The sequence below is a fragment of the Sus scrofa genome, chromosome 18 (genome assembly GCF_054392235.1).
Source record: "Sus scrofa isolate SSC_HxYL_T2T_F1_AM1 chromosome 18, Sscrofa_HxYL_maternal_Yorkshire_Landrace_v2.0, whole genome shotgun sequence".
In the NCBI taxonomy this organism is placed as follows: domain Eukaryota; kingdom Metazoa; phylum Chordata; class Mammalia; order Artiodactyla; family Suidae; genus Sus; species Sus scrofa.
In genome coordinates this window covers 17,141,774-17,165,304 of record NC_139400.1, presented here as the reverse complement: position 1 = coordinate 17,165,304, position 23,531 = coordinate 17,141,774, and the positions used below count along the sequence as shown (strand labels likewise).

Genomic DNA, 23,531 nt, shown 5'->3' with positions numbered 1-23,531 from the left:
GAACAGACCAATAGATCAATGGAACAGAACAGAGAGCCCAGAAATAGAGCCACACAAATACAGTCAACTCATCTGCCCAAGAAGCCAAGGTAATACAATGGGAAGAGAGAGAGGCTTTCTAACAGGTAGTAGTAGAACAAACGGATGTCCACAGGCCAAAAAAAAAAAAAAAAAAAAAAAAAAAAAATCTAGACACAGAACTTATACTTGTCGCAAAAACTAACTCAATATGAAGAGTATACCTAAATGTAAAATGCACAAAATTATAAAATTTCTAGAAGATAACAAAGGGGAAAATCTAGGTGACCCTGGATTTAGTAATAAGTTTTCAGATACATCAGAAGCGTGATTCATGAAGAAAAAACTGGTAAGCTGTACTGTATTAAAATTAAAAATTTCTGATCTTTGAAAGATACTCTTAAGATTATAAAAAGACAAGCTAATGACAGGGTGAAAATACCTGCAAAAACACACCTGATAAAGTCTTATATCCAAAATACACAAAGAATTTAAGCTTAAACTCAACATGAAGAAGGTAAACATCTCAATTTTACAAATGAACAAAAGGTCTGAACAGACATCTCACCCAAGATGACAAAGGCACATATGAACACACACCCAATAGCCTATGTGCTCAAGGAACTGCAAATGAAAACGACATCCTGCTGCACACATATTAGAATGAGCAAAACCCAAAACACTGAAAACATCAAATGCTGCTGCTGCTGTGGACCAATAAGAACCTTCATCCATTTTGCCGGGGGGAGGGCAACATGGTACAGACACTTTGGAAGACAGCTGATGGTTTCTTACAAACTAAACATATTCTTACCATACAATCCTTCCTGTTTATCCAAAGGATTGAAAAGTCCACACAAAGCCTGCACATTCATGTTTACAGCAGCTTTATTTATAATTGCCAAAAACTGGAAGCAACCAAGATGTCCTTCAAAAAAGTGAATGGATTAAAAAAAAAAAAAAAAACTGTGGGAGATCCATATAACAAATACTACTCAGCAATAGACAGAAAGAAGCCACTAAAGCACAAAACAAAAAACAACAACGACAACAAGAAAAAGGAGGAAACTTAAATGCATATTGCCAATGAAAGAAGCCCATCTGAAAAAGCCGTGCTCTGTATAATTCCAACTATGTGACATTTTGGAAAGGAAAAATTATAATAGATAGTTAAAAAAAAAATCAGAAAAGCAGGATAAGTGGGGCATAAAGGCTTTTTAGGGCAGTGAAACTACTGTGTATGATATGATTATTGTAGATACATAACATTATGCATTTTTTGGAGTTCCCATTGTGGCTCAGTGGTAATGAACCTGATTAGTGTCCATGAGGACGTGGGTTCAATCCCTGACCCCACTCAGTGGGTTAAGGATCCGGTGTTGCAGGGAAAGACTTGGCTTAGATCTCGCACTGCTGTGGCACAGGCTGGCAGCTATACCTCTGATTCCACCCCTAGCCTGTGAACTTCCATATACCCCATGGGTGTGGCCCTAAAAAGAAAAGAAAAAAGAAAAAAAAATTACGCATTTTTCAAAATCCGCAGAATGAATGAACACCACAAAGAGTGAATCCTAAAATAAACTCTGAACTTCAGTTAATAATAATGTATAAATATCCGTTCATCAGTTGTAACAAATATATCACACTAAGGCGAGATGTCAATAATAGAGGTAATTGGGGGCGGGGAGTATAGAAAAACTGTACTTCCTGCTCAGTTTTCCTGTAATCCTTAAATTGCTAAAATAAATAAATTTATCAATTAAAAAAATCTAAAAGAAGAATTAGATTGGGGTAGCAATGACATTGTGGTTATACAAGAAAATGGCCTTACTCTTAGGAAATTTTTACTGAAAGGTTTAGAAATGAAATGTCATGATGTCTGTGACTTACTTTGAAATAGTTCAGCCAAAAGAAAAAAAAAAGGGGGGGGTAAATCTATACACAGTTCTGCTGGCTGAATTTGTTCCAAAGCAATTCATACATTCAGAATGAAGTTTCCTCAAAAAACGAGAGCTGCCATATGATCTAGCAATCCCACTCCTGGGTGTATTATCTGGACAAAACTCTAAGTCAAAAGATACATGCACCCCTATGTTCACAGCAGCACTGTTCACAAGAGTCAACACATGGAAACAACCTAACTATCCATCGAGTGATGAATGGATTAAGAAGATGTGGTACATATGTGCAATGGAATGCTACTCAGCCGTAACAAACAACAAAATAATGCCATTTGCAGCAACATGCATGGAACCAGAGACTCTCATACTAAGTAAGCCAGAAAGAGAAAGACAAAAACCACATGATATCACTTATATGTAGAATCTAAAATATGGCGTAGGAGTTTCCTCGTGGTGCAGCAGATTAAGGATCCAACAATGTCAATGCAGCAGCTCAGGTCCCTGCTGTGGTGTGGGGGTTTAGTCCCTGGTGCGGGAAGTTCCATATGCCGAAGTGCAACCACAAAAAAAAAAAAAAAATGCACGAATGAACTCACCTATGAGGAGTTCCTGTTGTGGCTCAGCAGAAACGAATCTGACTAGTATCCATGAGGATGCAGGCTTGATCCCAGGCCTCGCTCAGTAGGTTAAGGATCCGGCATTGCCATAAGCTGTGGTGGTAGGTCGCAGATGTAGCTTAGATCTGGTGTTGCTGTGGCTGTGGTGTAGGCCAGCAGTTGCAGCTCCGATTCAACCCCTAGCCTGGGAATTTCCATAGACCATGAGTGTGGCCCTAAAAGACAAAAAAACCCAACCAACTAAACAAAAAAAAGTACAGCACGGTACTTTAAAGAAGACCTGCTGTTTGCATAGGAAGCTGGGTGTTGGGAGGGTTGAGCTGTGAGTTATTGTGAAGCAGTGGAAGAGGACTTTGTGGAACTGGATGGAAAGTGTTCTAACACAGGAGCGTGGCTTGGGACTCACAGGGAACCTAGGTAGGAGGCCAGTGTTTGGGTGGTGTAAGTTTTGTGTATTTCTACAGCTGGGTGTAGTTGTCGGGATCTAAATTGTAAACCTTGAGATCAAAATCAGAAATTCCCTATGATCGGGGTTTGTTGGTTTGTTTTTTAAATTGAGGTCTAGTTGATTTAGTGTTGTGTTCATTTCCGATGTACAGCAAAGTGATTCAATTATACTTATCAATACATTCTCTTTTATATTCTTGTCCATGATAGAGCACCTGCAGCCAGTCACTCAATAAATATTGGTGCAACATAACTTAGCAGCACGGGGCCAGAGCCCAGGCTCCTGCCAAGGACGGGGTTGGCAGCTCAGTTACCCAGAGAAGCCAGAGGGCGGTGCTGAGCCTGGCTATAGACACTGAGGTGGTCTGAACCTGTGGGCCGGCACCTCCCAGAGCTGATGCTTCCTAAGCTCCTGTGCCAAGTGAGATACACTCTGTCCACTCTACGTACAGGGCTGCCTCTGGTCCCATCTCCGGTGCGATGTGAAATGACCACACCTCCAAGCACACTTGGGTTTCATCAACCACTGTTCCTCTCTAGGGAGAATATGTATCAGCTGCCGCTGAGGCTGCCTGTTAGGAAACTGGTCTCAGAATACTCAAAGAGGAGAAAGCAATGATGTTGAACCCAAACAATCTCTTGCTAAGGGGAAATGTGTGACTTTCCTTCCTCCTTCTCTCCTTCCTTGTTGGGCGGTTCCCCAGCAAGAATTTCCTCTTGAGGTCTGGATTTCGCAAGACTTACGTCAAGGCCCTAGTACAGCATCTCTGAGCTCAAGAGTGGAGCTTTGCACCAGATCTCCCCTCTCCAGCATGGGCCTTGATTTATCACTCTTTCCCTCAGCTTCTGCCCATCAGCATGGCCTAATTCTAACCAGGAAGTCAAAGGGGGTCCGATCTCGGGAATACGGACAAGAATCCGGGGGTACCTGTGGTCTCCACTTCCAGAGGAGGCCACAAAGCCCAGAGATGGAAGAAACTTCAAAAAGGTTGCCTGGTTCAGACTGGAAGACCAGGAAAGTGAACAGCCCTTCTCACTTGAATTTGGTCTTTTTTTCTTTTTACCGCCGCACCTACAGCATATGGAAGTTCCCAGGCTAGAGGGCAAATTGGAGCTGCACCTGCCAACCTACACCACAGCCCATGGCAATGCCAGATCCTTAACCCACTGAGCAAGGCCAGGGATCGAACCCGTGTCCTCATGGATACTAGTCAGATTCTTAGCCCGCTGAGCCACCATGGGACTCCCTGGTCTCAGATAGTTTTAAATGGTCCTAAGGCCACTGAGGATGAGAGTATATCCAAAGAAAAGGAAGACAGAGTCAGTGGGAAGAAACCCGAGGTAGGGAGATATTCATCCTGGTGATTTCAAGTCAGCCATATGCCCATCTGTGGCTGAATTCCAATACATTAATTTTACATGGGAAAAAACTTTCCATTTCACAGGCCCGTATCACTTTACACCAGGCAGTGGTGTGGGAAGAAGCACAGGCACGGGCGGCAGGCAGAGCAGGCTTGCCTCTTGGGCTCCGTCCCTCTCTGCTCGGGTCCCCGGTTTTTTGCATCGTTACAGCGAAGACTATTGAAAGGACAACACAGCTCCTGGTCCAGAGTAGGCCCTCAGTAAGTGACAGGTGTTATGAGTCCCACTTGTCCTCTACTCCCCATCGACCTTCCAAGAGAAGACATGGAAGTCAAGGCTGGTGACCACCTTCACTCTGAAAACTGCGGGCAGTGAGTCACCAACGGCCTGGGGAAAAGTTTCCTGGAGTTCCTATTGTGGCTCAGTGGTAACGAACCCGACTTGGGTCCATGAGGATGTGGGTTCGATCCCTGGCTTGCTCAGTGGGTTAAGGATCCAGCATTGCCGTGAGCTGTGGTGTGGATCGGACACTGATCGGATCCCCTGTGGCTGTGGCTGTGGTGTAGGCCGGCAGCTGTGGCTCCCATTCGACCCCTAGCCTGGGAACATCCATATGCCACACCTGTGACCCTAAAAAGCAAAAAAAAAAAAAGGCTTGCCAACATGGGAGTTAATGAGACGAACCACAGCTGTATTCCACTGACATCTGATAGAAAAGTAGAGAGGGAGGGCATGGCGGGTGAATTAGTCCACGAGACTTTCTTGCCTTGGCTGGCAGAACCGGCCCTCTCTTGGCCTCTTTGAGCTGGCCATTGGTAGGACTGCTCTCTACATCTCAAGATGAAGCTCCAACTTTTCCACTCTCATTCTGCTGTGTCACTTTCCTGCCAGTGGCTGGAGCTGTTTGTTATTTGCACAAGTCAGATGACCTGGGCAGCCCTCCAAGCGATGCCTCAGACACCACACCTGGCCCTATCTCGCTGGGCCGACGTGTCTCCATTGTTCAAAAGAAAAGGCTTGTATTTCATTGACCACATGGAGAAATGTGTGGAGGTTAAAGTTAGTGGCTTCGAGTGATTTTAAATAGACACTCATTTGACATGAACACAGGAGCATTTAGCTGCACCAAATTAAATGGGGGTTTCGAGGCACTGGCCAGAGGTTGAGGAACAGGTAATGCATTCCTTGCCAGGAAGAACAATGGGAAAAGCCATGTGATTTTCCTCAGCAGATTTTCCTGCCCTCAGCCATCTCAACACACACACACACACACACGTCGGAATTTCCCCCCTGGACACCTACGAAATAACTCTGGGGAAAATGGAGCTGCTGAAAGTGAATCTCTTTTAAAGCAACAGTCCAACGAGCGCAGAATCGCAGGCATCATACATTGTAGGTCCAAAGCTCTACCGGCCCCAGACCCCCGCACAAGTCCTCTGTCACGTGGCAAGACAGCGTTGTCACCTTCAGAGAGGGCAGTGCGGGGGTGGGGAGGGGGCAGGTTGATTTCCAAGGGTGAAAACACCTTTTCCCTTAGGAAGCCGAGAGACGAAAAGAAATTTTACTAGAAACCCAAAGAACAGAATCAAAAGGAAAACTCAGAGCTCTGAATGATGGGTTGAACACAATGAAAAAGCAATATTTCGACTGCCAACCTCTCCCACTGGCTCGCACAGTCAGCAACTGGGCCTGGTTTCAATAGCAGCTTTGTCGCCCAGATGGCCAGCACCACCACCATCCCAGGGACTCCCTGCTCCAGATAAAGACTGAGTGTGTCAGTGAGTGATCTAAAGAGAGAAAAGAGAGTGTGTGTCTCTGTGTGTGTGAGAAAGCCCCACCTCACTTGACCCTGAAGCCACTGGTCCTCACTTCATCTGTAGATCCAACAACCATAATTTTCAAACCACGAGTCCAATGAAAATAACATTCTTTATGTCCCTACCTTCTGATTATTCCTGCGGTTGCCCAACCCAAAGCTTGTAAACAAAGGTGTAGAAGAATTACTCTTATTCCCATACACAAGTCTGAAAATCACTGAGCGTGTGTGCCTATTTATAATAGCCAAGACATGGAAGCAACCTCAATGACCATTGACAGAGAAATAGATCAAGAAGATGTGGTACATGTATACAATGGAATACAATGGAATATTACTCAGCCATAAAAAAGGAAAGAATGGCATTTGCAGTTAATATGGATGGACTTAGAGATTATCATACTAAGTGAAGTCAAAGAAAAATATATATCACATATCATAAGTAGATCTAATAAAAATGATACAAAAGGACTTATTTATAGAATAGAAACTCACAGATTTCAAAATCAAACTTATGGTTTGATAGGTCTATAGGGGAAACCGTGGGGCAGAGGGGCAAATTAAGAGGGTTGGAATAACATATACACACTACTGTATAAAACATAATTACAAGGACAGCACAGGGAAATGTACTCAATAGTTTGTAATAACCTTTATGGAAAAGGAATCTGAAAAGGATTTACTCCTCCCTCACACCCCCTCTCACACCCACTTTCAGCACACAGATCACTCATACCCTGACAGATGAACCACAGCTGTGAGTTCGCTCCTCCCCTCGCCCCTCTTGTACAGGTGCACGCATGCACACAGATTAGATCCATGCCCACGGTCACCTGTACCAGGTGGGAAGATGAATGATGCCCATGGCCTGGGCGGTAAGTGCCTGGTGGGCTTAGGGAGAAGAAGGGAGCACCCAGGAAAGCATGGAGAACACAGCTAGGAGACACATGGGGAGCAGACAGGCAGTCACAGAAACTCCAGACAAGTCCCTGGAAGAACGTCTGTGATTTTGGTCTGATTTTGGTAAGGAAGCCAGTATTCACTTTACTACTTTGGGGATCAGAGGCCAAGGCAGGCAAAAGTCTTGGTGACCCAAGATTAAACAGTAACACATGGCAGACCTGCCCCGGTAGCAGAGTGGGTAGGCTACAGAACTAAAACCCAGAGATTTAAGTCTGGCCCCACTGAGCATAGGAAGGCCCGCTTCTCACCTCTCCAGACTCTGATTTTCTCAACCCTCACACAAAGGACACGCCTCGAGCTCTCTGAGGCCCTTATTCTAGCGTCAGCCTTCGAGGGAACCCCAGCAGCATTGCATGCATGCATTCGTTCCATCTTCTACTTTTAGAAGATGCGCCATATAAATTTTACTTGATATAGGTACTATCAGAATTCTTTTTACAGGAAGTAAAGTGCCATTTGGGATGGGGAAGATGACCAAGAAGAGATAAGTTATGGGCAGCAAACAGCAGCTTTACAAAAACCAAAAACAAGACCATTAACCAAAGTTGAAAACACTCTCCCCCCCCCCCCGGCCCCCCGACTCCCTCCTTCCCCCTCCTCTCCACTCCCTGCACAGAGAATGATACAAAGGGTTCAGGCAGTGTAGTATACTGGAAACCAGACTCAGAAGCAAGCAGTTACCAGTTAATATTTTCAAATTCCTTAATCATCCTTGGTCTGTTTGTTCACATATAAAGTGAGTATACACGACCGTCACAGTAGAATGGAGATGAGAATTAAATGAAACACCATTATAGTAAAATGCCTGCACAGAGTAAGGGTCCAGGAGTCAGATAAACCCCATCTTTCTGCACTAATCTTAATCTGAAAACCATTACAAATACACTTCTCAGGGACACACAAACACTCCATAAACACAAACTCACAAAACCACGCTTGCCAGCTCTGACAAGGCAGGCGGAGGGTCCTGGCTCTGCAGTGCTTTTCACTTGTATTAACTCCGTCTGTGGTTAGCGCAGGGTTTTTGCTTCTCCTCTCTAGCCTCTACTGCCAGGGCGATCACTGCGAGATCAGTAGCACGCCCTCTCCATTTCTTCTAATTACCTTTAACCGCTTCCCAGAAGGAATTTCGAGCTCATGTCTATTTGCTGCAGGTGAAGGGGTAGGGCAGAGGACTGTTAATTAGTTACAGTGTAGTATGTTTTGGTCTAACAATAAAGGTTACTTTGGTCAAAAAAAGAACAGTAGTTTTTCTGTCTGGGAGTCCCAACCCCATGCTAGTCAACCAGACTATGTGATGAGCATTAAAAAAAGAAAGACATAGAAACATATGCTCCATGCAAAAGGAGTTAGCACTATTTCATGAAACTCGTGTCTCACTTCTGTATGTGAGGGAACTGGCTGGGATGTAAAATTAATTTCATACGGTGGGTGACTGTCAAAAAAGTTTGAAAGCCATTGAGAGGAGGCCAAGGAACACAGAGGAGTCAGAAAGGCCTCGTCTCCCCACAGCTGACCCTTTTTCTTCCTGTGTCTTTAAAGCTCTGCCTGAGCACCTCTCTTCTGCCACCCCCAAATTCTCACCCTTGTCCCTCCCAGTCCATCGAATCCTATCAAGTTTTTCAGAACGGCTTCTACCAGGACAGAGCTCCAGAAAGATGCTCCACATTCCAGCAGCTCCACGGGTGCTTAGGACAGAAAGACACACCTGGGTTTTCTTGAGCCCTAGAACCAAGACTACAGCGTTTCTCCCTCCCAGACTGAGAAGAGGGCCCCTTCCTGACCACCTGAGGCTTTTTGAGGGAGGAGACATTTGCTCATTTGCTTCGCATCCCCCAAGAAGTCTCTCGCCAGTAAAATAAATGCAGGTTTCCTTACTGGGCGGTTAGGCTAAAGACGATGTGAGCTAACTCTTTAATTCTCCAACCAAACCAGAAAGAGCCTACCTGAGAGACTTCTCTTTTAATGGGTCTCCAGCTTAATCCCTCTGTGCCACCCCTTAATGCTCCACGCGTTAATCCCTCAAAATAACGCTGTCAGAGAGCGTGAACTTGGCCGCTCCTCAAGTTACCCTGCAGGGAGGGGTGGGGAGCGAGGGTGGGAAGCCGAGAACCTGGAAGCTTAGGACGTTCCGTTTCAGAAGGAATTCACCTGGGGGGGCGTTCGCCTAAGAGGCGAAATCTTTGAGCAGAGCCAGAAAAGAAAACAAAGCCAGCCTGCCTGTGGCCACCAACAGGATCCTCTATGACTGGAGAAGTGCAAACACGACTGTGGGAACGGGGGCGCGGAGGGGGTATTTGCTGCGAGGCAGCGGGACTTTACGGAGTCGAGTCGGGGGCGCAGGAACAAAGCCCCGCGCCCCGACCTCGCGGGGGCACCCCGCTTGCCCTGGGAAGCCCTGCGGGAGGGGAGGGGTGCAGGTGTGAGGGTGCGCGCGCAGCGAGCCCCTCCCCCTCTACCCCCAAGCCCGGTGTGGGGGGCGACCCTCTCCCCGCCCCCCCACCCCCCGTCCCGGAGAAGCTCTCACCCGAGCGGGGGTCGAAGGTGACCACGAACACGGCCACCACCTGGTCCTCCTCCACGTCGCCCAGCACTAGGCGCCCGGGCTGCAGCAGCACCTCGGAGGGACCCAGCTCCTCCGGCTCCCGCCTCCTCGGCGGCTCCGCGGCCAGCCGGCCGCCCCCGCCGCCGCCGCCCCAGCCCCGGCCTCCAGCCTGCGGGTCCGGGGCCAGCGGCGGGGAGACGGCGGGGCCCTCGGCCCAGCGCAGCAGCGGCGCCGCGTCGCCCCGCTCCACCATGGCGAGGAGGCGAGGAGGAGCCGCGGGCGGCGAGGGGCGGGCGCAGGGGCGGGCTGCGGGAACTCCCCTCGCCGGGCGGCCGGGCGGCCGGGCCTCGCTGCCGCTGCCGCTGCCGCCGCCGCCGCCGCCGGGGCCGCACCTGCCTCGGGCCGCCCCGCCCCTCGCCCGCCCACCCGGCGCCGCTTTCCGATCCCGCGGGAGAAGGCGTCCTCCCCGCAGGCTTCGCGCACCTGGGTGCCTGGTTTGAGATTTCACCGATGCCTGTGTGTGTCGGGTATAGGAAAAGTGCGGTGACATGGACGCGAGCCCCTTGGACCTGGCTACCTGTGCCTTCTCACCTAAGATTCCGGGGGATGACTGTGCCTCCGTGATTTGTTATACGCCACCTTTATTTTGAAAGTCCCCTGGTCATATGGACCGTGATGGATTTGTGTTACATAACCCTGGCTGTGTGGCCAGAGCTACCGCCGTGTTGGCAGTGAGGCAGAAGAGGGGAGCCTCGGCTGCCTGCCGGCGGCGTTGTTTGCGATTGAGATGTGGCACGATCTCCTGAAGCTGTGGGCTTTGGTATCCGGCCTGGAGTAGATGGGTGTGTATCACCCAGTCGGTGTGCCCTTGAATGATCTGGATAATGCCTGGCCCTGCCCTTCCTGGACTCTCCCTGGAGCTCCCCATCCATTTCAGTGACTATACAGAGAGGTCGTGGACGGTCACTTAGTTGCCCTTGGAGGGGTGGGGGAGAAGTTGAAGTAAATGTAGCCATGATGGAAGCAGTCCCTATTCTTTGGGGTAAAACATAGGTTCTTTGTTGTTATAGCACAGATTTTTAGGGTTTTTTGATCTGGAAGTAACAGCCTTGGGAAGAGGGGTTAAATCATATTAGCACTGCATGTCCGGCACATAGATATGATGCTTCATTAACCAACACCCCCAACACTTGGTGTATAAACCCACTGGGTCCTTCTGTGAGCAGAGAAACCCCAGGCCTTCCCCAACCTTGGAGGAACTGGGTGTTGGAATAAGTTTCTCTCCTCTCCTAATTCTTTTTCATTATTTTAATGGCTATTCCTGTTTCTTTTCCCCGCCCCCCCCCCCACCATTCCTTTACCACCAGATTCGCCCCAAGGGATGAGGTATTTAAAATGTTATTTCTAAATATAAAATAGGGGTTCAGGGAAAATTTTTAATCCCTTTCCAAAGCCATCGGCTTTAGTCTGACTTTCCCTTTTCCCCTAAGGGACTTCCTTTTCCTGATCTTTGGTGGGAACCCCCTCCCAATCCCCTCGTTCAATATCCTCAAGCTGTATATCAGGAATTAAACTCATAATCTCTATCTCACTAGATTTTCTATATAAACAGAAGATCAAAATGTCCAAACCTAAACCTAGCTCCTTTTCCAATCTTCATTTAAGCACGTGTTCTGGCTCACCAGCCATCACGTCAATCTTCAGACCCTAGAGCCTTGCATAATGGGTGTTCAACACCCACTGCGCCACAGCGGGAACTCCTCTCTTTATTCTTTTTAAAAAAATATTCAGCTGTTTCTCCGAGACTATTTTTCCATGTGAAATTTAAAATCATTTTATCCAGTATCCCCAAAAATGTGAGATTCTTTTTTTCATTTCAAACTGCATGAGAATAACAGTCGACCTCTAAACAACAGGTGTGAAACCACTTCTCCAGGGGTTATTTTCAGCTGTAAATACTACAGCACTACACCATGTGTGGCTGGTTGAAAGCACAAATGTAGAACCAGGAGTTCCCGTCCTGGCACAGTGGAAACGAATCTGACTAGGAACCATGAGGTTGCAGGTTTGATCCCTGGCCTCGCTCAGTGGGTTAAGGATCCGGTGTTGCCATGAGCTTTGGCGTAGGTCGCAGATGTGGCTCAGATCTGGCGTTGCTGTGGTTCTGGCATAGGCCAGCAGCAACAGCTCTGATTAGACCCTTAGCCTGGGAACTTCCATATGCCGCGGGTGCGGCCCTAGAAAAAAAAAAAAAAAAAGAACAAAAAACCCCCACCAAAAACAAATGTAGAACCATGGATAGATACTTCAGCTCTGGAGAACAGACTGAGTTACATGCGGATTTTCGACTTCCTAGAGGATGGTACCCCAACTCCCACATTGTTCAAGGGTCGTCTATACATATTTACTGGAGAAGGATCAGCGTCTTTATATAACTAAGCCATTTTATTCTGTCAGGAACAGACTTCCATCCACACAAGGAACAGACTACCCTTGCCTCCAGGATCAGTGTGCATAAAAAATTGACCAGGGCAAATACTAGTGGTCCAGACAGGAGTCCAGATTGTTGGACAAGCTGGGGTGTGATGGGGTGAGACTAAGAATGTGAATGGAGACGAAGAAAACATATTCCCACCTCATGTGTCCCATGAACTTGAGCCCTACAGTCAATACTAAGGACCCAAAGCCCAGGGCACCCAGAGGTATCCTGGGGCATTTGATCTGTTCCAGGCTCCTGACTTTGTCATATTTTATTCGCTAGACCACACAACTATGATGTCAACCCTCATATTTCCCTTATCTCCTCTCCACTCATCTGTGCTGCAGACACACAGCAAATCACACACTACAGAGGCTGAACTCAGGTTGAGCCAGAAATGGTATAGGGATTAATAAGATAGGATATATATTCAAAGTTACCAAGTTATTTAAAGCCAACACATCCCTTCCTTTTAGGCCTCTGAAATTTGCAATGAGGTTGAAAATTAAACATACGAAACCTCATAAAAGGTATTTGTCCTGCAGTCCATCCTGAGGGCACACAGGAGGCATAGTGTGTGCCTTGATTCACAGCACCTACTGTGTGCCAAGCCCTGTTCCAGGTAATGGAAAAAGAGCATCAAGCATGACTTAAGTTTCTATCCTCCTGGAACTGAGATTCTACTGGGGGTTAAAAAAAAAAAAAAAGAGGAGTTCCTGCCATGGCCCAGTGGAAACGAATCCGACTAGGATCCATGAGGACTCAGGTTCGATCCCTGGCATCACTCAGTGGGCCAAGGATCCATCGTTACCGTGAACTGTGGTGTAGGTCACAGATATGGCTCAGATCTGGTGTTGCTGTGGCTGTGGTGTAGGCCTGGGAATTTCCAGATGGCACAGGTGAGGCCCTAAAAAGCACCCCCCCCCAAAAAAAAACAAGAGATTCTACCAGGGGTGAAATGGAGAGACAATTTTTTTTTTTTTTTGGTCTTTTGTCTTTTTGTCTTTTGTTGTTGTTGTTGTTGTTGTTGTTGGAGAGACAATTTTTTAAATGAACCATTGAATCTATAAATGTATGACATAGTGCTAATGGCTGTGGAGAAACTTGAAATAGGGTAAGGGACCACAGAAGGGGTGTCAGAGAAGACCTCTCTGATAAGTGACCTCTAAGCAGACGCCTAGAGGAAGCGATGCGGTGAGTGAGATGCATGCAAAAGATTTTGGTGTCTGAAGGAACAGTGAGGAGACTTGGGCAGAACGTGGGGGGAGGGACAGCAGGTGTCAGACAGGTTGTGGGGTGGGTCCTCGGGCCCTCGGGCCTCCGTAGAGGAGCTGGGGCGTCTTCTGAGTGAAATGGGAGGCATGGAGTTTCCAAGTGCGGGATCCTTGGATCCCTTTGGCTGCTGGGTGGAGAATAGACAGCAGCGAGGCCAGGGGGAAGGCAGGGGAAGCCAGACGGAGGAGGCTGACAGAACTGAAGGAAGGGCTTGTAGACTGGATGCACCGAGCAGGGAAAGGGAGCAGTCAAGGGTCACACCCCGATGGCTGGCTGTCCCATTCTCCGGGAGAGAGACGGAAACACTGCTGGAGGAGCAGGTTTGGTAGGAAAGATCAGGAGTCTGGTTTCAGACCCAGTGAGCCTGAGACGTCTGTTAGGCAACCAGACGGAGAGACTAGGCAGCTGTGAGTCTGAAGTTCAAGAGCGATGTTTGTCATGCAGATACACACTCAAAGGTCACCAGCTCACAGACAGGGTTTAAAGCCACAGGCTGATGACATTCCAAGGAAATGAGTGTCCATAAAGCCTAGTTTGGGGGGACTGAGCTCAGGGACCTCCAGAGTTCAGAGGTTAGGAAATGAAGAAGAGTGAGCAAAGTGATTCAAGCACTTTCTGGATAGATATATGTGTATGTGTGTGTGTGTGTGTGTGTGTATTTAGGTATGTATATGTATACATAGTTACCTGACACAAAACTTTAGGTGTTATGTATGTGTGTGTATGTATATGTTTGTGTATGTATATATGTGTGTACATATATGTATACACATTTACCTGATACAAAACTTTAGGTGTTACATATGTGTGTATATGTTTATGTATGTATATGCATGTGTACATATATGTTTGTATATGTATGTATATATATTTACTTGGTAACAAAACTTCAGGTGTTATTTTGCACATTTTAATAAGTAGCTATCTGTGGCAAAGAGCAAATAATCAAATAACCCAATTGCATGCAGGAAATAAAACGAGCAGCATTTTCCTCCTCCTCCAACCCCCCCAACCCCGCACCCTCTTCTGAGAGATGACCATTCTGACAGTTTCTGTCTTTGGAGTTTCTGGTGGTAACCTTCTGTGGAAGAGCTTTAATTCCTAATCACACTCCAAAAAAATTACAAGTTTGCTTTGCTTCATTTGATGAAGGCAAAACTTCAGTGTGGGGGTCTTTATTTATTTCATTTTTTTAAGGGCTTCACCTGCGGCATATGGAAGTTCCCAGGCTAGGGGTCGAATCAGAGCTACAGCTGCCAGCCTATACCACAGCCATAGCAACATGGGATCCTTAAACCACTGAGCAAGGCCGGGGATCGAACCTGCATCCTCATGGATACTGAGTATTGGGATGTCAGGTTAGAACTCCGTCCCTAAGAACACTGTCTTGTGAGTGGACAGTAGCATGTCTCTATTATAAGAGCTCCTTTAATGAATATTCTCTAGTTCTAACAAGTGGGAAATTTTGGCAAGAAAAGCAATTCATTAGAATCTGATTTATTGATTACATAGATTTATAGCAGATTTCAAATTAGTAGCTTAATCTAAGGGTTTTCCCCATGGCACCAAAATATTCATGGGGGAAAGGACATATTATCGGTGACCTGCTTTAAAATATTCCAGCAGCCCCCTCCAACAAAGCTGCAGATATGAATGAAACAAGACTGCAAAACTGCTCCCAATTTTCAAGGCTAGGTTCCTGGTACATCGGGACTCATTACACTGTATTTTCTCTTGGTGTTGGAACATTTCCACAAGAAAAAGCAAAACGAGGAGATCCCGCTGTGGTTAAGAATCTGACTACAGCATCTTGACTCACCGTGGAGGTGTGAGTTTGATTCCCTGGCCTACTGTGCAATGGGTTAAACGATCCTGTGTTGCCGAAGTTGTGGCTCAAACTGAATCCCGGGCCCTGGGAACTTCCATATGCTGTGGGTGTGGCCTTAAAAAAATAAATAAAAGAAAAAGCAAAATGACAAGAAGAAAAGTATTCACGATAGACTCGTAGGCTTTCAAATGACCTCCAGCTTTATTTTACCTGGTCCACGATCTTTCCTTGGAATCTTCCGCTGGGACTGCTACTCACTTACAGGTGTGAAAGCACGCTGAAATGAAAAAAGGGGTAGCCAAATATAAAGTGCTGTTCGGGATTCTTGTAAATGACTGACGTGATTATCACTAGATTCACCACTGACAGGTGCGGCTTCTGTGTGCTCTCTCTTGGTGGTGGGACGAGACCAAGAGAAGGTCCCTCTCTCTCCTGGCACCACACTGTGCTGACAGCTGTCCTCATGGAAAGAAAGTTGCTGGGAGTCAGGAGCACCTGAGACCCCTGCTGGGACGGGTCCACGCCCAGGGCGGCCACACCCATCTGCACCTGCTCACAGTCCAGGCTGCTGAAGGACCTGTCCGGGAAGCTGACCCATACACGTCAGCAGTGAACATCTTCTGCTTTTCTCTAAGATGTTGCAAACCTTCCCCTTCGGGGTTGACGCAACGCTTCCGGTTGTGATGCGAGAGTGGGCAAGGTAAGGGCCAGGAAGCGGGAGGGACCTTAGAGGTAGCACTGCCTGATCCCCAGTGAGCTGGAGATGTTCCTTCGTATGTTGACGAGGCCCATGGGCCCTTGTCCGAGGACCCTGACTGATGTCCTGGTGCCTGCACGCTCTACACGCACATCCTGGGCACGTGTCAACTTCCCTTCTCCATCACCCTCACGTTCCCTCGCGTTCTCTCCAGTCTTCAGAGCCCAGGCCCAACAGCCTGAGGCCCAGAGAGTTGCCTTCGGCCTCTGCCAGCTTCAAGCCTCCACTTCCCTTCCTGGAATCTGCCAGCTTCCCAGAAAGCCTGGCAGTAAAAAAGTCCATTTCTTATGGGAAACCGGACCTCCTGAGGGTTCCCAATAGGGTGGTCCCATCAAATATACCATAATCCAACACTGGTATTTTTTTCAGTCTAGAATGACTCGATCGTAATTCAGTCTTCAAAAAATACTATGTAGAACTTCACTTTGGTTTGTTCAAGCATTTTTAATGTTTTTTTTCCCTCCTGACTGAGGAGACAAGACTAGCAGGTCCCTCCTAGGAACAACAGATTCTCAAACAAATAGCTCATTTTCCACAGCCTTAACTTTTACTTCTGCGAAGGAACAGTCTACCTCGGAGGTAAATACAGGTTTCTACCTCTTGCAAACTCAATTTGAATTAGCTGGATTTTCCTGCTCCTGTCCTTCCCATCTGTGTTTCAAGGCCTCAGAACTGCGCTTTGGTCACCATGGAGCTCTGATTCTGGAAGCATTCTCATCACTCGGCAGTGTCTGCAGAAGGAGAACTTCCCTAAGCACACAGCGTGGGGAACTCAGGCCTGAGATGCAAAGCCGACTTTCTTCCTTGGGCATCTTCCTCCCGGGCACCTGACTTTCCTGTTGCAGAAATCTATGTTGCAATAAGAAAAATATCCAAACTTTTAAAAAGTCAAATACAGAGTATTTGTAAGCAAAACTGAGCAATATGAATTTTATTTCCCCAGCCCATTCAAAAACAATTTGTGGAACACTTACAAGGTGTCCCACACTAAAGGGAAAATTCCCCCCCCTTTTCCACTATTGCCACAGATTACCCGGGGTCCCCTTTTGACATTTCATCTCAACTCTGAGGTCAAGCTTTTCACCTGGCGTGGATGCCTGTGGTATCAACATACGCCAAAGCAAGGATGGCGTCTTTCACAATGCGAAGAGGCTAAGGGCCAAGAAAAGAGTAAAGCATGACGCCCAAAAGAGTGGGGCTGGGGACCAAAGGCCAGGGATCCCCTTGGGCCATCGAGGTCAGCAGCTACCCAGTTCTCATCATTCTATTTTCCAAACGGGGAGTTTCCTTTTTGTACTTGTTACTAGAGATTTCACACTCGGAAGCTTAACCACGATCATCTGCTGACAACACACAGCAGGCGAATGGTGCAAGTTTCTGATAGAATTACTGCTGATAACATACGACCTAAGTCATCCCGATGGCCCAGCTGCCGCCCTGGGCAAACAGTGTGCAGTCATAAATCACAGGTAACTGATCATAGGCAGGCGGTGTTGGGAAAAAGCAACCTGGTCTATCTGGGTAACACCCAACACACCAGCCCCTGTGCTCGGCCTGCAGGCCTGTGACACAGTCCGAGTGTTTTGGGTTAGTCCCACGCTGCCTGAGAACAGAGCCAGTTTCCAGTGGGCCTGGAGAGGCGAGAATGCCTAGCCATGGCCCTGGAGAGGGGAAAACTGATCAACTCCAAGACTGAGGTGAAAGAATTAGGTCACACGGCCTGCTGATTTGTAAATAAGAAACACATTCCAAAGCCCAGAGTCTCTCAATAGGACTGCCTTTTCTTTTTTCTTTTTCTTTCTGTCTTTTCACGGCCGCTCCCGTGGCATATGGAGGTTCCCGGGCTAGGGGTCGAATCGGAGCTGTAGCCGCTGGCCTACACCACAGCCACAGCAACGCGGCATCCGAACCACGTCTGCAACCTACACCACAGCTCTCGGCAACACCGGATCCTTAACCCACTGAGCGAGGCCAGGGATCAAACCCGCAACCTCATGGTTCCTAGTCAGATTTGTTTCCCCTGCACCCCGACAGGAACTCCAAAATAGGAATTTCTTTACTGGCCTCCTTTCCCTGTTGACTCTACTTCCCTTGGCCCCTGTGGGATGCCGAACCTCCGACAGAGGTGAGCAGTGAGCTACTGCGTGCTATGCGCAATACCATAGCTCCTGCTGAGGGACTGGGGCAGTTTAGGAGGGACTGGGAAGGTCAGAGGAAGGCCTGGGTGTGCGCGCCAAAGAGCTGGAGCGTGGGAAGGCGTTTAGCTGCGAGAACACGTTCACGTGTCCCCAGTTAGAGTTTTCACTGGGAGTCACCGCCTCACGCCTTCGGGCTGGAGATGAGAAAGGAGTGAGTGAGGCAGGAGACGGGGGCGGAGGGGTTGGGGAAGAGAGAGAAGGTGGAAGACGGGTGACAGGCAGTCTTGCCCCGAACACTATCAAGAGAAGGGACCCAACGTTTGTTTCAGCCAACACTGAGCTCTTCTCAGCGCCTCTCTCTCTTTGGGTCCACGGCTGTTGTGCAAATAACTCCTCCTGTTCGGTGCCTCCAGCATCTTGTCTCCACCGAGGACACGGACAGGCTTGTCTCTATCATTTCCCTTTGCCATGGACTGCCTTTCCTATGGTTTCTCCTACAAAGTATTGGTGACCTTTTTTTTTTTTTTGTCTTTTTAGGGCCGCACCCTCGGCACATGGAGGTTCCCAGGCTAGGGGTCGAATTGGAACTGTAGCTGCCAGCCTACACCACAGCCACAGCCACGCCAGATCCTTCACTCACTGAGCAAGGCCAGGGATCGAACCTGAGTCCTCGTGGGTGCTAGTCAGGTTCGTTTCTGCTTGAGCCATGACGGGAACTCCAACTTTTTTTTTCTTCAGAGTTTTTTACCCTCCCCATGGGTGTTACCTGAGAAAGAAACTGAATAGTGTATGATAAAGATATCTAAACAGTAAGAAAACATTTTACAAAATAAGCCATTTGGGGGGCCAAAGAAATTGCCATTTTCAAGTGATACATATCTGCTTCTATGTGTGGCTGATCTTTCTACTGCTCCCTTTTTAATGTAAAAATGTATCAGATGCCCCAAAAGCTTTAATTCCTAACACCTAGTGGGTGCAGGGCATGGAGGTGCCTGAGTGAGGGCAGGTGTGTCCGGCAAAGATCTCAGGTGTGTCTCTTAGGAAAAGGAACTCCAGCCAAGATATGTTAGCGGCTGTTCAAGGAGCTTCATGACATCCAGGTGATGCTGGATTCTAATGACCTGCTGTCGGCCATTGGCTGGGTGGGAAGTAGGGGAGAGGCCAGTATTTCTAAAAAAAGAGGAGAGGTGAAAAACAATGAAAATCATTCCTTTGCAATAAGGAGCCTGTTCCCAACGGGCCGATGTATATTCTTTAAGCCACGCTAAATCAAAGAACCCAATGGTCGCACATGGGTTCAGGGAGTCTGCGGGATATCCAGGAGAATTCTAGACATAAATTGGATATAATTGCTCAAGGAGTTTGGAGCTTTCTTTAATCAGAATGGAAATAAGGATAAGCTGAGATCTTACAGGCAGGTGGTACTTAAGTGAGGAAAACCAGAGGTGTGTCTCCACGTTAGCTGGCAGAAGGAAAGCCAGGCTAAAACTGGGGAACTTGCCAGCTTACGTCCTTTGCTCTTCCTTATTTCTGCAGCTCTGTAGGGTCCCCTTCTGCTGGGCCTTCTTGCCTCTGCTGTAAAGCTCTTTGGCTGAGATGGGTGACAATGGTGACAACAAAGAACTGAAGCAGAAATTAAACTTTTCCTATTCTGAAGAAGAGCAGGAGGATGAAGGGCAGAAGGAGGCACAGGAGAGCAAAAAGGTGCAGTACCACACGCCAGAGAGGTGTGGACATCAGGACTCCGAGGCCAAGTTCACACCTCCCAGGACTCCCCTCAATCACGTCTGTGAGCTCAGCACCCCTCAGGTGAAAGACAGAGCGAGTCCGGATCAGGGTTTGAGGACTCCAGTGTCACGCCCCCACACCCGGCCTGAAACACCGGCCCCGCCAGACAAGAGCAAGCCGCCACCACACTGTGAGAGCCCCTTCACTCCCAGAGTAAGTGCCTGGTGGGGCAAGAGGGAGCCAGGATGCTGAGCCCCCTGATCCTTCCGTTCAGCTGATGGAGATGAGGGGGTAGTCGTTTTTGAGAGGGTGGTAGATGTGCTTCCCAGGCTGTGGGTATCTCCAGCTACACAGTTACTGGGGAAAATGAGGAGCGTAAAGTTACCAGAAAACAGAATCAAGAGTCTTGCTGGCTCTCGTTTCAAAACCATTGGTGGGAAATTCCTGTTGTTGGCTGAGTGGTAACGAGCCCCACCAGGATCCATCAGGATGCGCGTTCGATCCCTGGTCTCACTCAGTGGGTTGTGGATCCTGTGTTGCTATGGCTGCAGTGTAGGCCGGCAGCTCGCAGCTCTGATTCGACCCCTAGCCTGGGGACGTCCATATGTGGCTGGTGTGGCTCTAAAAGCCAAAAAAAAAAGAAAAAAAAAAAAGCCATTGGTGGAGGCCACAGATAAATCTTGGGTGAGGAAAAAGTTCCTAATTAAAGACCATTGGACCTGGAAAAAAAAATACTGAGCCCTACAGCCTGACCTGTGTCCTCTACCTCTGAGAAAACCAAGGTTTTAGGAGAGAAGCTGGCTTGTAGCTTAGCCTGTGGCAGAGAGAGGACAGCAAACATGATGTTCGGTACTTAGTCTATTGTTCTTTCCATGCCCTCAACTGGCTCTATTTCTTTGATTATTTACTAATATTTCCTAATATAAGAATGTTCACATGCACTATTTGAACCTAACTCTCTTTGCTGCTGCTCCCTCCAGAAGGAAGTCCTCCCCCTTTTCGGTCTAGTGAGGTGCCGGCTCTTCTAGGTGAGCAAAGAGGTAACTTGCTGAGGATGGCAAACGGGCAAAGCTCCCAAGTAAGCATCTTCCCCCATTCTTGCTTCGACTGGTCTCCTATTAAATTACTCACGTTATTACAGCACAGTGGGGGCAGGGATACCTGAGAGACTGGCGCCATGGTGCATGAGCCTTTAGGCCTGGAATTAGCTTGGCTTCCTGCTGGCTCAGCTTGAGGTATTTAAAACATCATCATAACAGCTGTGCTTCTGATGGCAGCGCAGCCACTGTCAGCAGGTCTCTTTTGTACCTGCTGCGTACTGGTACGGCGCCTATCAGGAAATACTAAGCTTCTTATCTGAATTATAGACACGATACCTTAATGCCCAACTCACATGCCCATCTGTGGGTGTTTCAAGGGTCCCAATAACCAATCATCCCTTTATTTTTCTGAGGACCCACTGTGGGCTGGGAGCATAAGGCAGTCTCTGGGAGGGGCGATGTGTCTCGGATACTAGGTGATACAGGTGCTTCAAAGGTGGTCAGAGGTCTCTGGTCAGACTACTTCTCAGTGGGTTGATCAGGAAAGGAATGAAGGGAAAGGAGGCATATGAAAGGCAATGAAAACTGGTCGGGTTTTAATATATGGAAATGAGGGGCAGAGTGGGCTGAGAATGTGGTTCTGGGTGAGGGCATACAGGCAACGAAATATGACACAGCATATATATATTTCATCCACTCATTGAAAACGGAACACTGTGATATGCTAGCAGACCTTCTGCTGGCAAACCATTTACTGCCTCCCAAAGTGCCAACACAATAAGTAAAGACAAACAGCAACAGTAAATAAAGGCCAGGCCAGGTATGCAAGAGCAGCGGTAGAGCATGATGAGAAGTAATGGGGAATTAAGTGTCAAGCTATCCGGGAAACCTCTGCAAAGAAGGTAACGCTGGAGAGTAGTTTTACAGGATAAGTGGGAGTTTGCTGGGAAAAGAAGGGCACAAGAACTCAGAGCCAAGGGAAAAGCATCTATCAGGTTATGGAGGGGAAGGGTCACGCAACACCTGGAAAACTGTGTGTGTTATTCAGAGCAGCAGGAGTCTGTGTTGAGAGTGCAGGTCCTGGGGCCAGAGAAGGTGGGCAGGGGCAAGACTGTATCCTGTAGGTGTTTTTTTTAGGGCTGCACCCTTAGCATGTGGAAGTTCCGGGCTAGGGGTCCAATCAGAGCTACAGCCAGCTGCCGGCCTACACCATAGCCACAGTAACACAGGATCCGAGCCACATCTGCAACCTACACCGCGGTTCATGGCAACACTAGATCCTTTACCCACTGAGCGAGGCCAGGGATCGAACCCACATCATCATGGATCCTAGTCAGATTTGTTTCCACTGAGCCACAATGGGAAGTCCCCCATTAAATGGTTTTGATCAGGGGCATTTTTCAAAAATCGGGACCTTTACATGAAGGGTGGAATGGAGTGGGAGAGACCACGGGGGCAGGGCAGTATTCACAATAGATCTGTTGACAAGAGAGGGGCCTGAACTAGAACAGTGGTGGACAGTGATAAGGTGAGAGAGGTTCAGGACCTGTAACTGACTGGATGGAAGGGTTGAAGGAAAAGGAGGGATCTAGGGTGGGGCTTCCTGATTGTTTGAAGAAATAGTATCTTGAATCCAGGTAGCTGCCACTGCGGGAGGCACAGGTTTGTAGAAAGAGATGTGGTATAAATCCTTGGATACATGGTTCAGCGATGCTGGAGATGGGCATTTGGATATCATCAGTGCTTGAGAAGTGGTTGAAGTTGATGTGTCTTAAGTTCAAGTAGCCTGTGTGCCAGAGTAAGGAGGGAAGTGGTCCAGGTTAGGAATCCTTGAAGTTTCAAGATCTGAGGGCAGAGCTTGGGCGGGAAACTGGAAACGCAACTAGGAAGAAACACACTTGATGAAGGACATAGTTTGGGTCAGGGTCAGAGGAGAGGGGCCAGGGACATGAGAATCTGTGATGTTAGGCTAACACCCGGGATGCAGAGGAAAGGAGGACTGGCTTAGCTCAGCCTTGCCCATGGGACGGGATGAGAAATCATGCGAAATGACTTCAGGTCACCATAAGGACATCCTAGAAGAATGATCTAGAGATGGAAGAACTTCCTTCGCAGGTAGGAAGGTCCTTGTGGCTGAATGCATTGAACCAATCAATGCTGAATACACTGATTGAGCAATTGGTAGGAACGTTGCAGCAGGGACTCAAGCATTAGTACCAACTGGGTTTTTAAAACCTTTCCCAGACCCTATGACGCTGTGTCTTAGTGGGAGGTTGCTGCTTCCTCCTTTCACCATGTTCGGAAGTCAGGGAGCTATTTTCCCAAGTTTCTGTTCTTAATTTTAATCATCTGTAATAGAGCTGTTACTTACAGAATTAGCTATACTCTCTGGAACACACTTAAATGGTCAACCTGGTCATCTTTCCAGAAATTTTCAATAGCCTTTACTTCCAGGCAGAACTCCCTTTCATAAATCTAGTTGCAAATGATGTTCTTTTAGATTTCAAAAGGATTACTCATAATTCTATCATTCCAGCAAATAAAGTCCATATTAATTAATCTTTCCCTATATTTTAAAATCTTATCACTTATTTCCAGAATCTTATTCTTATTTCCA

At 47.7% G+C, this 23,531-nt stretch overlaps 2 protein-coding genes across 20 annotated transcripts in view; one reads left to right on the top strand and one right to left on the bottom strand.

The window, feature by feature from the left end:
- DENND11 (DENN domain containing 11) overlaps positions 1 to 23,531 on the bottom strand; it is a 93,665-nt gene that overhangs the window by 46,087 nt on the left and 24,047 nt on the right. The window contains exons 2-3 of one of the 7 annotated variants that reach the window (XM_085005267.1): positions 15,619 to 16,857; positions 15,462 to 15,528 (exon numbers count right to left, since the gene is read on the bottom strand). Coding sequence is in view for 1 of the 7 variants with exons in the window: in XM_003134603.7 (XP_003134651.4) it covers positions 9,652 to 9,922 (271 nt within the window). In the remaining 6 variants the exon portion in view is untranslated. Of the gene's footprint in view, positions 1 to 8,050; positions 8,200 to 9,070; positions 9,515 to 9,651; positions 10,064 to 10,260; positions 10,464 to 15,461; positions 16,858 to 23,531 lie in introns of those variants that run through there. The other 6 variants (XM_085005266.1, XM_085005269.1, XM_085005270.1 and 3 more) reach the window with 6 other exon arrangements.
- WEE2 (WEE2 oocyte meiosis inhibiting kinase) overlaps positions 10,168 to 23,531 on the top strand; it is a 34,359-nt gene continuing 20,995 nt past the window's right edge. For 5 of the 13 annotated variants that reach the window (XM_085004645.1, XM_085004652.1, XM_085004654.1 and 2 more), the window contains exon 1: positions 19,570 to 20,087. In XM_085004645.1, coding sequence (XP_084860771.1) covers positions 19,743 to 20,087 — 345 coding nt within the window. In that variant the 5' untranslated portion in view covers positions 19,570 to 19,742. 13 annotated transcript variants of the gene reach the window in all.